At 42.5% G+C, this 14,085-nt stretch overlaps 1 protein-coding gene across 3 annotated transcripts in view; it reads left to right on the forward strand.

Annotated features, from left to right (window-relative positions):
* The window catches only part of LOC142149051 (lysine-specific demethylase 4B-like), a 208,013-nt gene that overhangs the window by 100,567 nt on the left and 93,361 nt on the right, over nt 1-14,085 (forward strand). For all 3 annotated transcript variants that reach the window (XM_075204831.1, XM_075204835.1, XM_075204834.1), the window contains exons 6-8: nt 3,523-3,674; nt 10,202-10,584; nt 10,693-10,807. In XM_075204831.1, the coding sequence (XP_075060932.1) occupies nt 3,523-3,674; nt 10,202-10,584; nt 10,693-10,807 (650 nt within the window). The remainder of the gene's footprint in view (nt 1-3,522; nt 3,675-10,201; nt 10,585-10,692; nt 10,808-14,085) is intronic.

Here is a 14,085-nt window from a genome sequence, read left to right on the forward strand (position 1 = left end):
AAAAAACAGGGATACTCTGCACTCTCCAAACACATAATTAATGCTGTTAAATACTGTTCTATATTAAAAACAGGGAATGTTAGTTCCACATATTGCAATATATGTTAAGCTGACCAACTCACGCCAAAGTCTTCCCAATCTGGTCAGTGCTAACATGATCAAATGCTATGCTATTTCTCTGGGGTTAAGGCTTACCTGCACATAGCTTTTAAAAGCAAGTCTTTCCCAAGCACTAGCAGCAATGAGAGACCTGGGACTCACCTGACACAAGCTGTAAGCAATGTAAAGAATGGGGTGCAAGAGTGATGGGACTTACATTGTATAAACAAAAACAGACATAGATCCTGTGCTCTCACCATGTACAGACTGGGGTGCACGAGGAGGTTGCACCCCAGACAAAAAAACAGGGATACACTGCGCTATCCAAACACATAATTAATGCTGTACTAAATACTGTTCTATATTAAAAACAGGCAACGTTAGTTCCACATATTGCAATATATGTGTATGTATGTTTGTGTGTGTATATATCTGTGTGTGTGTATGTATATATATAATTACATATACACCCTTATATAGTATAGTAAAACACTTGGCAAAGTATCCCACCCAGTTTCTGAATACTTCACTATATGCCTTTTAAAAATATAAACAAATCACGTAACAATGTTGATATCACCATCTTGCTTCAAAACTCAATTATGTTAAACCGTAGGTCCTAAAAGAAAATTGGTTAGCTGGAAGGGTGTTAATGGATGAGACAATTTGAATTAAAAATATGTAGTCACACTAAATTTCAGTTCTCCACTGAGTGAAGAATAAAGTTTATTTATGTGACAGGAATGACGTTTGCTGAATTGTGGCTTTAATGTAACCACATATTATGGTACTTTGTATCTAATTTATACAAAACACTACCTGACATTACTGGTAAATTATTGAAAACGAGTATCTCATACCGGAGTGTGTCTGTATAGGTAAACCAACACTGTGTTAGACAAGATGTAGCCTTTCTGAAATATAATAATAAAAGAACCTGGTACTGTAGAATGCTTCTTATGTACACTTGTTCTCTGCTCAACAAGTCCTTGGTGCATTACATCAATAAATGGCATTACTAATGTTCATAATAATTAAAACTGGATCATTCTGGAATGTATTTGCAAGCTCAGAAAAAAAAATATTGATTGTTTAACTACACTCTAGGAATATAAATGACAAGGTTCTGTACACATGAGGGTATAATTGGGGATTTATTGATATTATTAATAACTTGTGTAGTCACTTAATATTCACAATTTTGGTTCAGCCCTAAAAGGAATTTCCTGACTATACAGTGAGTATTTAACTAAACATTAAAAGATTTGTCATCCTTCATCTGCCAAATTTATTTTTTAAATGGTTTTCATATTTTGCTCTACAATTTAAGTAAAGTTTTACTGGGTACAAAATAATAGTTATATTTTATTCAATCTTTCCAGTCCGAATAGTTAGCAAAATTTGATGTGACGGCTTAATATCGGATCCCTAATAATATTATATAATGTATTTATTTATATGAATTCCCAAGTAGTACCTCAACTAAATGTGTAAGAAATGCCCATAATAAATAGACACCACAAAATAAGTAAAGTAGCAAACAATGTCAAGTATTACAAACAGTGTAAAAAATGTTGAAAATATTAAATATTTTGGATTGGGAAGGGGGATTATGTGGGGGGTATTTTTTTTTTTTTTTTAACTCAAAAGCTTTTTATTGAATTTTTTTAGAAAAGCATATTACAAACATAGCAGTGGTTGCAGAGTACATACATGAGATCAGTTATATTGAACAATCCACAATGCTTAGATAAACAATCAAAACAAGTAAATAAAAATGAGAAAAAATATTGGTACAGAGAACAACACATTTTATGACCCAGTGTACAAAAGCCGAAGACGGCAAAGAGAACAGACAAGAAAAACAAACGGATAGAGGGGGGAGGGGGGGACAAGACAAGACAAGAGACTATCTGGTTATAGAAAGTGTACGAGTGGGTCTAGCCCAAGCACCCAACTTAACTCAAAAACCATTCCACAGTACTCATGGATCAAAGATTGAACTATAATCCGTAAAGTACTCATACCATTAAACCACTTAACAAGTGGTGAGGAAGCCCCTGTAAACTGATTAAAACCTATGGTTTCCATTTTGTCGCTATGTTGGATCTTGTTAATAATTTTAGGGAGTGCTGGAATTAGAGGTGATTTCCAGTTCTGGGCTAGCTGCAATAAGAATATGTCCATTGACATAATGATTATGCCGCTGGAGATGTTTAGGATACAGATGAAGTAATGCCATATCTGGGGAAGGAGAGATATTATTTTTGGAGACCTGAGAAATTAAATGAAAGATTTCGGTCCACAATGGCTGAAGTTTCGAGCAAGACAAAAAGATGTGCATACGCGTACCAATTTCACCACAATTCCTCCAACAATATTTAGATTCTGATGGCCAGATTTTATGCAGCTTATCTGGAGTAAGATATAACCTGTGGACAATTTTAGTCAACATTTCCGAGTGGTTAATACAATTTGACATCTTATGAATGTTATACCTCTTCTGAAATAGTGATATTTAGGTCAGCTTCCCAGACAGCTTGAATTGGTAAAACATGATTATCAATAGGAGTTAAGAGTGTCCAGTACCATAGGGAAATTCCACCTGCGTGGTATGTGGGGGAGATAATCACCTTGATACCAGGGGGGAGGGGTCCCATCACCCCCAAATGCGAGGGGCGTGTTTGTAACCAGTGCCTTACTTGAAGATATTTTTAAAAATCGCGGACAGGAATATCATACTTAGCTTGAAATTGAGAGAAAGGGGGAAGAGACCTTCCCTCCAGTAGGTCCTGCACACGTCTAGCTCCTTGCCTGTGCCAAGAGTCAATACGGAGGTCTGGTATTAGTTGCGACAGTGCTATAGTAGAGAGGCTAGAGGAAAGGAGCTGGTAGTCTGGGAAAAGGGACATCATCTTATCGTATTTTTGTTTTTTTAAACATAATGAAATACGCCTAATGTCATTTTCGGGTTTATAATACTGTAGGTCCCACCAGCCTGCTTCAGAGGTGTGTTGGGAAGAAGCAATACTTCCAGCTGGTAAGGCAGAATAGGGCAATAAGACTGTGAACTCCCCCTTCCCAGCACCTCACCTTTTACATTTAAATATTCTACAATACAACATGACTGTGTACATTACAGGTTAGTAAGAGCGATGCAGACTTTTTTTTAACATAACATTATCACATTTGAACTAGCTGCTGATGTTTTGGGTACCTCCGTTTAGTTAATATCTTTTTTGCCTTGAGAGATATTTAGCTTGACCAGAAACACCGACGTCCAATCTTTGACAAAGCGAGTATCCTATGGGAACTAGAAAATAGGTTGACGTCGCTAACCTTGGGGTGATCAAGGACTTGTTCCTTCATGATGGTTTGTTTGAGATACATTTCGTAAGCATTGTTTCTCTTAAACTCTTCTAGGCCATACAGAAAACGCTCCCAACCACGCAGACAGAAAGTACAGGATCAGAAACTGCTAAGGCAAGTGTTTGGATCCGAAGTAATTTCAGAAGGAAGAATGGATGATGGCAAAAAGTTTGAGGAAGAAAACAACAATAAAATTTGTTGTGAAGGTGTGTACTCACAGCTTTCCATTTTTTGATGACACCACATGGGTATTTAGGATTGCATGCAGGATGTGCAAAACCATCAGTGAAGGATTTTTTCTTTCAGAAATGCTCATTTATTTAGTTCAGTGACCGTATTGATCCTATTGCAGGAGATGTGTTTTGTTTTGTTGTTAATAAAATGGTATCATACCAAGCAGAAGTCAAGCTTGGATAGAACACGTAAGTCATTTTCTGTTCGAACCTTGAATTCAGAAATAGGGAAAAAAAATTATGTAATGCTAGTATTTCAGATTTTATTGGGAGGTAAGAGGTTGACAGATAGGAAAGGGACAGGGTATACATTAGTAGTGTTAATGGTAAAATTCTAATAAAATGCATATAACTCCAAATAAAGATTATAAAATGTAATTATGCAGACGCTTATTAGGTCATACACAAACTGGCATTTTTTACTTTCAACACTAAATCACTACCTAAGAGTTGTAGTAAATAATGCAGGGTCAATGTGATATCTAACCCTGCTAATTTCATAGTGAAATGATGCATATTGAGTAGTTTCACCAAATGTGATAAAGATTGCTTGTTTTAATTGCCAAAAGTTGACTATAGGTACAATATGTTAAACAATTTGTGACGGCTGTTTATATTTTATATGAACTGTACAGTTTTTCCACAGTATTGTAAATTTTGTTTTTTTCTCTTTCCTGCCATTGGGGGACACTGCGAGACATTGGGGTATAGTAGTGGGCTCAGGAGTCTTGTCACTTTAACTTGTTAAGTCTGTGCACTCCTCCTCTACTTAACCCCCCCTCTCAGAGAGATCCTCAGTTTTTTGTAAGTGACTTGGAGCTAAGGTCACTGGAGTATAGGCTCCTGCCTATACTCTATTAGTCTTTATAGATATAAACATGTTTTTATTTTTTCTTTCCCTTAGGTGCAGCGCGGGACTCCAGCCTAAGACCCAGGATAGTGAGTAGGACGCAGCTCTGCTCACTCTGGGTCCCAACGCAGGTAAGAGAAGCCCTGGGCTCACTTACCTTCACCTTCTGACGGTATTTCCCCTTAGAATAGCACAGGACTCCAGGATAGCGGACAAGGGGAGAGAGTTTGCAGTCAGCTTCTCCTCCCATGCTGCTTCAGATGCCGGCAGGTCCCCGCTCGCCCCTATGGCAACGAGCAGCTAGGAAAAGAGGGGACAAGCGGCGCTCACACTCATTTAGAGGTGAGTTGGCCGTTTTTCATGACTCGCGCTCCTGGGCATTATAGCTGGATACAGCGCGAGTCAAGCGCTTCTTGGTGGCCATTTTTGCGGGGTCAGGATGGCGCCTGAAGGCGGAGGCAAGCAGGGTGGACAGAAGCAGCAGGAAGGGGAGGAGAAGTAATGACAACTTCCTCCTCCCAGGCTGTATTTCCCCGCGCACAGGAGCCAGTCTACTCGTGGGAACACGGAAGTAAACAGCGTGTCAGCGCTGGCCAGATCCTCTGCTTTGCCTCTCCTCTACCGACAGACATAACTGCCTTACAGATTAACAGGCTTGTATGACTAAATGGAATGTTTTGTGGAGGTTTTACATATGTATGCTTTTGTCATGTGAGTTATTTCATGTTCCAGGAATTTTCACAGACAGTACTGTATAACTTTTTGTTTGTTGTTATTTGGAGTGGTGCTCTTTTTTTCTAAAGAGACTTCCTAGCACAAGAGATTTTTTTTACAGTCTCATTTTGTCTATATTTCTTTTTATAATTATTTTAAGAAATAGGACAATGGCTGAGAAGGGGACAGCTAAAGGCAAGGGTCGCTCTGGGCTTTCTGTTATGTATTTTACCTGTTCAAAATGTAATACAAAACTTTCTGTTGGACACACAGACCGAGACGCCCTTTGCGCAGCTTGTACTGCGGAGACTCAGGTGCGTGACAGCCCAGTCCGGGGTGCATCGCCTGCAGTGGTGGAACCGCCTTGGCTGCAATCCTTCTCTTCAGCTGTGGAAAGACTGACGACAGTTATGCTGCGCGTGACAGAGGTACGTGAGAACACTATCCCACTTACACGCATAGGCAGTCAGTCTGAGGAATATGCTTCCACATCACAGGAGGGGTCATCCCAGAGGGAAGACAGGTTATTATCCGTTTCCCAGAGGAGTAAGAGAGCTGTTGTTGACACAGGTCTGGACCTAGAACAGGATTCTGATCTCTCCTCGACAGAGGAAGGTGAGGTAGATTTGAACCCGGAAGGGGAATGTCGTTATGACTCTGACTCAGTTTCCACTAGTGTGGATGGTTTAATTTTAGGAATCAGGCATACATTAGGGTATGCTGATCCTGAGCCCTCAGCGCCCATGGGTGTCTCTCTATTTAAAAGAGCTAAGGCGCAGTTGGCTACATTCCCCCATTCTCCAGAGATGTTGGAGATTATTTCTGTGGCTTGGCAGCGACCAAGTAAACAATTTATGATGCCAGGAAAATTCAAATCCCTTTATCCTCTGCCAGCTGAGGACACGGTAAAGTGGGAATCATCTCCTAAGGTGGATACCCCGGTGGCCCGTTTAGCTTCTTCATCTGCTATTCTTGTCCAAGAACGAATAACCCTCAAGGATTACACAGATAAAAAGTGTGATTCTGCTCTTCGCTCAGCATACACGGCTGTGGGAAGTATGTTTAGACCCAATATGGCTGTGGCCTGGGCCAACAAGGCCGTGCAGTTATGGATGGAAGCTTTGATTAAAGGGCTTAGAGATAATATTCCGTGTACAGAGCTCTTACAAATGGCAGAGCAGGTACTGGAGACCTCAGAGTATGTGGCAAACGCAGCTATGGATGCGGTGTCAGTGAATGCTAAGGCATCTGCCCTTATTGTAGGAGCTCGGCGTAACCTATGGTTACGGACATGGTCGGTGGATGCAGACTCTAAAAGGGCTTTAGAGAATCTACCCTTTGACGGCTTAACCCTATTCGGGGGCGGAGCTTGAGAGGGTCATCCAGGAGACCACAGGGGGAAAGAACACTTCTCTCCCTACTGCTCCCAACAGGTCCCGTCAAGGATAGTTTCGTTCCTTTCGGAAGTTCTCCCGAGGGGGAGGTACCGTTAATAGAGGGCAATACTCCGCGCCTAGGGCTCCTGCTATCAGAGGCAGAGGAGGTAGAGGTGGGGCGAGAAGAGGTTCTACTCGCCCAGCAGATAAGCCCTCCGCATGAAGGGGTTGTTCAGGGGGAGCATCAAGTAGGAGCTCGTCTCCTTCAGTTCAGGAATCAGTGGTGGATATCCACGCCAGATCTCTGGATTCGAGGGATTGTATCCAGGGGCTATGTAACAGACCTTGCCCACTCCCCCCGTCACAGATTTTTTATCACCCCTCTCCCCTCTTGTCCCCTCAGACGGGTGGCGCTTCAGGAGGCTATTCAAAGACTTCTAACAGCGCAGGTTGTTGTTCAGGTGCCTCCTCTAGAAAGAGGTCTAGGTTTTTACTCAAACTTGTTTCTGGTACCAAAGCCAGATGGGTCCTTCCGGCCCATTCTGAATCTTCGGTCATTAAACAAACATCTGACTATTCAGAAATTCCGTATGGAATCCCTTCGCTCTGTAATAGCAGGGATGGAGAAGGGGGAGTTCTTGGCGTCCATAGACATCAAGGATGCCTACCTACATGTGGGAGGGACATCAGTCTCTCCTTCGGTTTGCAGTGGGAGACGCACAGTTCCAGTTCAGGGCTCTCCCTTTCGGTCTGGCTACTGCTCCCAGAGTCTTTACCAAGATTATGGCCATCATGGCAGGTCTGTTGCGCCAGAAGGGTATAACAATTATACCTTATCTAGACGACCTTCTATTGAAGGCACCATCGGCAGTTCTTCTGTCCCACCATGTGCAGATAGTAATACAGTTTCTTCAGAGTCACGGCTGGGTGTTGAATTTACCCAAGTCATCTCTTGTTCCAGCCCAACAAATGCGTTTCCTGGGTCTGGTTTTCGATACTCAGTCTCTGAGAGTTTACATTCCAAGGGAAAAAGTCTTAGCCCTGTGGAAAAGGACCAGAGTCATTCTAGTAAAAAAGAGAGTCTCAGTCCTCAGTTGCATAAAAATCTTGGGGACAATGGTCTCGGTTTTCGAAGCAGTCCCTTTTTGCACAGTTTCATTCCCGTCCACTTCAGGCAGAGATCTTACTCAAGTGGGCAGGGTCTCAGAAGAACTTAGACAAGCAGATTATTCGTCTGTCCAGATCCACAAGGCTGTCTCTTGTCTGGTGGATGTCCCAAACCAATCTGGAAAAGGGTCAATCCTTACAGACCTGGGCTTTGACTCTAGTCACAACAGACGCCAAGTCTGTTGGGATGGGGAGGTGTTACAGGAACTCTGAGGCTTCAGGGTCTCTGGTCCCCTCAAGAATCACTTCTCCCAATAAACTTACTAGAGCTCAGAGCAGTGTACAATACTCTGATAGGAGCCCAGAAATTTCTAAGAGGAAAGCCACTACAAATTCAGTCCGACAACGCCACCACGGTGGCATACATAAACCACCAGGGGGGCACTCGCAGTGCGGCTGCCATGCGAGAGACCAGGTGCATTTTGTCTTGGGCAGAGCATCAAGTGCCCAAGATTTCGGCCATTCACATTCCGGGGGTGAAGAATTGGGAAGCAGACTTCCTCAGCAGACACTCACTTCATCCCGGAGAATGGGCTTTGAACAGTCAGATCTTCTCCCTTCTGGTGGACCGTTGGGGCTGCCCGGACATAGATCTGATGGCGTCCAGGCTGAACCATCAGGTTCCACGCTATGGCGCAAGAGCTCGAGACCCAGGGGCGGAAATAATAGATGCCATGTCAGCTCCATGGCCATATCAGATGGTGTATCTTTTTCCTCCAATACCTATGATTGCCCGGGTTCTAAAGAAGTTGAAGACGGAGAATGTTCCCGCTAATAGCTCCATTTTGGCCACGCAGAGCGTGGTTCTCAGATCTGCTATTATTAGCAGGGGCTCCTCCATTCCGGCTTCCCATGCGGGCAGATCTTCTGGTCCATTCCTTTTCCAGGGTTTAGATCAGCTGGCTTTGACGGCCTGGCTACTGAAACCCTAATACTTAAAGCAAAGGGTTTCTCTCAAGAGGTTATAACTACCATGATTAAGGCCAGAAAGCCTTCTTCGTCCTCTATATATTATAGAGTGTGGAAGACATATATTTTGTGGTGTGAGTCTAAAATATTCCATTCCTCTAGATTTAAGCTTTCTCGTGTGTTGGATTTTCTACAGGATGGGGTTCAGAGGGGTCTTCGTCTGGGCTCTCTCAAAGGCCAGATATCGGCCCTTTCTGTTTACTTTCAGAAAAAGATTGCAAGTTATTCTGACATTAAGATTTTCTTGCAAGGGGTGTTACATATGCAACCTCCATTTTGCCATCCTGTCGAGCCCTGGGACCTCAATTTGGTTCTTCGCGCTCTTTCTAAGCCTCCATTTGAACCTGTGGGGTCAATAGACTTAAGGTATCTTACGTGGAAGACAGTGTTTTTTTTGGCGATAGCTTCTGCTCGCAGAGTGTCTGAGCTTGGAGCTCTTCGCTGTGACCCTCCTTTTCTTATTTTCCACGCTGATAGGGCGGTCCTTCGTACTAAACCATCTTTCGTTCCTAAGGTGGTTTCCAGGTTTCACCTTAATCAGGAAATTGTTGTACCTGTGTTCAAGTCAAAAAAGGATTCTTCAGAAGGGTCTATGCAGTACTTGGATGTGGTACGAGCTGTGCAGGCTTATGTAGACCGTACATCTCAGGTCAGAAAGACCAGAGATCTTTTTGTTTTATATGACGCAAACAAGAGGGGTTGGCCTGCTTCAAAGCAGTCAATTGCCAGGTGGATCACGTCCACAATTCGAGAAGCTTACGTTGCAGCTTCTCTGTCCGTTCCAGGAAATTTGAAGGCGCATTCTACTAGGGCAGTAGGTGCCTCCTGGGCGGCCAGGCACGGGGCGTCTGCGGAGCAGTTGTGTAGAGCGGCGACTTGGTCTTCCGTCCACACTTTCTCTAAATTTTACAGACTTCAAGGCTTTGCGGCGGCTGATGCAAGCTTTGGTCGCAGGGTTATGCGTGCAGCTGGTCCAGAGCATTCCCACCCTTGAGGAAGCTTTGGTATATCCCCAATGTCTCGCAGTGTCCCCAATGGCAGGAAAGAGAAAATAAGATTTTTACTCACCGTAAAATCCATTTCTCTGACTCCATTGGGGGACACTGCGCACTCTCCCTTGCTCTGTATATAGTTCTGTGTGTGAAACCTTTGGTTATGGTTCTTTATAATTTAAGACCTGTCCAGGTTATATTACCTCCTTTACGTTCACTCTTGGTTATTCAAAACTGAGGATCTCTCTGAGAGGGGGGGGGGGTTAAGTAGTGGAGGAGTGCACAGACTTAACAAGTTAAAGTGACAAGACTCCTGAGCCCACTACTATTCCCCAATGTCTCGCAGTGTACCCCAATGGAGTCAGAGAAATGGATTTTACGGTGAGTAAAAATCTTATTTTTTGTTTGTTTGTTTTGGTTTTTTTGTTACAGGTAATTTGGACAGCATCTTGGCACCTTGTCCATGTGTTTTGAAACCCAAGAATGCAAGATATGGCAAAAAACAAAAGAGTAAATGTTCAGGGATCCAAGCTCTATCTGAAGACAACCTTATTAACTTTCCTAATGCTGAAAGCACTGATTCTCCTTTGGATGTCTCTGGAGAGAGTGAATTTAAGCCTCAAAACATTGTTCCAAAACTCTATGTTGTACCCGAAGCAAAGAAAATTGTATTTGACAAAACACGAATGTCTTGCCAAGAAGCTTTTGAACACTTTGCCACAGAAAAAGCTCACAGTTGGAACAGATCAGAATTTGACAGAGAACAAGAAGGAGCACCTTCTAGTGATAGTACTCAGAAAGTGGGAGTATCCAAGGTTTGTGATAACACATATGTGGAATGTTTAGTCATAACATGCAGTAATGAATGTGTGACATCAGCAAATCTGTGTAGTTATTTATAAAAAATACTTTTTTTTTTTCAGCATCCAGTCATTTTCTCTAAAATGGAGGTCAAAAAGAGCAGACGTCATCCACTGGGTAGACCACCAGCCCGCTCTCCTATGTCTGTTGTCAAACAGGAAGTGTCTAGTGATGATGGTAAGTAACAAATCTGCTTGCCAGAAATATTTTATCCTAGGTTTAGTAATTCTATTTCACGGTTTCCCTCAATCCCTTACTTCATAATCCTTTTCATGTATTAATTGTTCGTTATGCACTGATTCTCACTCTATTTTACTTTTTTCTTCCTCCGTACGTAGGTTGTGATTTTAATCAATTATTGTTACACATTGTTTTTTCCTTATTTATTAAATGCTTTACTATATCTTTCTCTATCCCACTGTATATAGACTGTGCTGACACAATAGCTCAGCTTTAGCTGCTGATGCCCATTTAGTTCATTCTTGCCAAATTACGCAGCTTTTTGATCCATTGAAACTGCTCCTGGATCATCAAATCTTTTTAGACCATCAAAGCTAATTTATAACATCTTGATCCACTATGGGAAAGTAGTGGATAATTAGCCCAACATGGAAGTGTAGGTGTCAAAGGGACTAGACCTTTAGGTCTCTTAACTTTTTGCCAATGTGTCTCAGGGTTGGGGACAAAATTCTGGGGATAAAAAGCTGCAGCAGGGTAATTTGATAGCATCATAATTGTGGTCCTGTTTAGGGGAAAGATCTGTAGAGGCTTCTATGGCTGTATCTTCCAGTTCATTGGTACAATACCCACTGACTGCAGAGCGGCTGATGCTGTCTGCAGGTTTTATTTCAAACTCCAATAAAAAGAGATCAGATCGCTATCTATTTCAAAGACAGGGAAATGTTGTACGCTGATAATTCTAGCCTCTCTAGCCTGTATCGTTTCGCAAGTTCTAGCTGGTATCCTGTTTCAGCCTCACAATCTGCTGCTTCCCTCTCCGCCTGCCGATGTGCTTGGCATTCTGCAGCTTTTTTCCATTGCAACTGGAGTGCTATCAGTTGAGTGTGAAAAAGACAATTCTATTTTAATATTCCATTGAATAATATATATCTTCCAAAATAACTGCCCATATATTTCTCAGTGGTAAAGTTGCTGTTGTGAGCTACAGTTACTCAAATAGCATTATTCTTATTGTATGTTATTTCAAATTGAGAATGCCAGCAACATTGTTCTAACTAGGCTATTATAGGAGTGCTGCAGTCACATGATTCATTAGATAAGATTGGATTTTTCTTATCATGAGTTATCCATGCTGTGTGGGCTATATCGTTTTCACTTCTGCAGCTGCTTGCCTTTTACTAAAAATGAAATGGCAAAATTATATACCATTGAGTGTAACTATGGTACTTGCTAGGAAACATTTATTCAAGAGTGTACTTAGACACATTGGGTCTGATTCACAAAGGAAAGTTAAATGAAAAATTGAATAAGTAGTCTCCTGGACAAAACCATGTGACAATGCAAGGGGTGCAAATTAGTTTTCTATTTTGCACATAAGTTAAATACTGTCTGTGTTTTTCATGTAGTACACAAATATCAACTTTAAATTTCAATTGACAAATAAGCTATCATGTATTTGTGTACTACAAATACTTCATAGCTTATTTGGCCTTACAAAAGTCTCCTTATTGTGGAGCAATAAAGAGACCTAGGACGAAATTAGTGACTTTAGTTGAGCACATCCGAGAGAAGTCTGAATATCTGGGGCTATAATTTCAGTTTCAGTGGTCTTGGTTCGTCTCTGGCTCAAGGCTTCCGAGTCTAAGCAGACCCGGGAGATATTTCTTTTATCCATTCAGTTCTAATTCAGATTCCTGTGTGACAGGGCAATTTATGGATAGGAGATACATTATAGATCTCCTTGGTTCCTTCCAGTGCCTTATCTGGACAATCTCTTGTTCAAGGCAGAGTCTCCGACATTGCTTTAGACACATTACCCTGAGAGGGCAGGGGACTCTGGAGTCCCATCGTTGGATTATCAGAAATCTAATCTTATCCGCTATTCAGAAGCTTTTTTTCTTTGTCTTCTTTTTGACACTTAATTGCAGAGAGTGTTTGTTCTGACTTTGGAATGATGTGAAGAAAGATGCCAGCCTTTGGGCTGGGGGATTGTCGCTCTTCACTACCGGTTTCTGAGTCTTTTGAAGGTTGTTTCTAAATTCCATTTGACTTGCAATAATGCCATTCTGGCTTTTCGTCTATGGAGGACGAAGAATTTCTTCACTCATTGGATGTTGTCAAGTCATTGAATTTATGTTAAGAGAACTCTATGAAGACAAATTGTCTTTTGGAACCTGTTTCTTACTGATCTGATAGAAAGTGCATTCACATTGTGAGTGTTTTGTTGGTGGCGTGGCACAAATATTTGGCTGAGCAACTGTGTCGAGCAGACACGTGGTTCTCGTTGCATTAATAGTTTTACAAGTTTAATGCTTTTGAGTTCAAGGATGCCAGCCTTGGCCGGAAAGTGCAGCGCACTGCAACTCTATAAGCGTACTTAGGTGAAGGGGCAGCTTTGGCAGATCCCTATGTTCAGGTCTCCCTCGAGCGAATGATAGAGAAAACAGGATTATTATACTTACATTAAGTCAGTATCTCTGAATACATTGGGGGATAGTGAGCTTAAACCATTTGTACACTCTAGTTCTATAGTTAACAGTTTAGCAATTTTAAATGTTTTTCTCTGTCATCCTTGGGGGACACCAGGAACATTGGGGTATAGAGTAGGGACAGGCAAACTGGCACTTTAACTTTTAGTTAAACTAAGCCCTAGCGCCTCCCCCTCTATACCCCACCTCCTGTTAGAGCCTCAGTCTAGTTTAAGTGAACGGGCTGTGCACGGGGCTGCTTAGCAGATGATTTTGGTTTCTTTTTTATTTATTTATTTTTCTTTAACGGAAATCGGAGACAAATGTCTCCGGGGTCTGACAGCCGGCGGCTCCCTGAGCCGCGTAGTCGGTTGTCAGTCAGAGCTGCCGTCTGCTGTGGGAGGCTTCGGGGTAGACAGGCTCCCCTTCCTCCCTGCGGTCTCTGGTTTACAACTCTCCCGTGGCTGCTGCTGGCAGGGAGAGTTGATATATAGCGGGAGATGCCTCTGCGTGTAGCGCACAGCATTGGCGGCTGTGCGCTGTCTGCGGGGGGGGGGGGGGGGGGAGTGGAGGTGTCTCCTTTTTGTGTCTCCTTCTTCCAAGTTTGAGCCCTCCTAGGAGCCGGGCACAGTCGCCGCAGGCTATGTCCGTCCTTTTGTGCTGATAACAAGCTACCTGCACATACTGTGTTTGGAGGGTTGGCAGCAGGTAAGTGAAACCCTCTCTCATAGTGCTGAGAGAGGGGGGGTAGAAATCGCAGTGGTTCCCTGAGCTGGCTGCTTTTTACTAAGAGCAGTCATTTTTAAA

This window comes from Mixophyes fleayi, chromosome 1 (genome assembly GCF_038048845.1).
Source record: "Mixophyes fleayi isolate aMixFle1 chromosome 1, aMixFle1.hap1, whole genome shotgun sequence".
NCBI lineage: Eukaryota > Metazoa > Chordata > Amphibia > Anura > Limnodynastidae > Mixophyes > Mixophyes fleayi.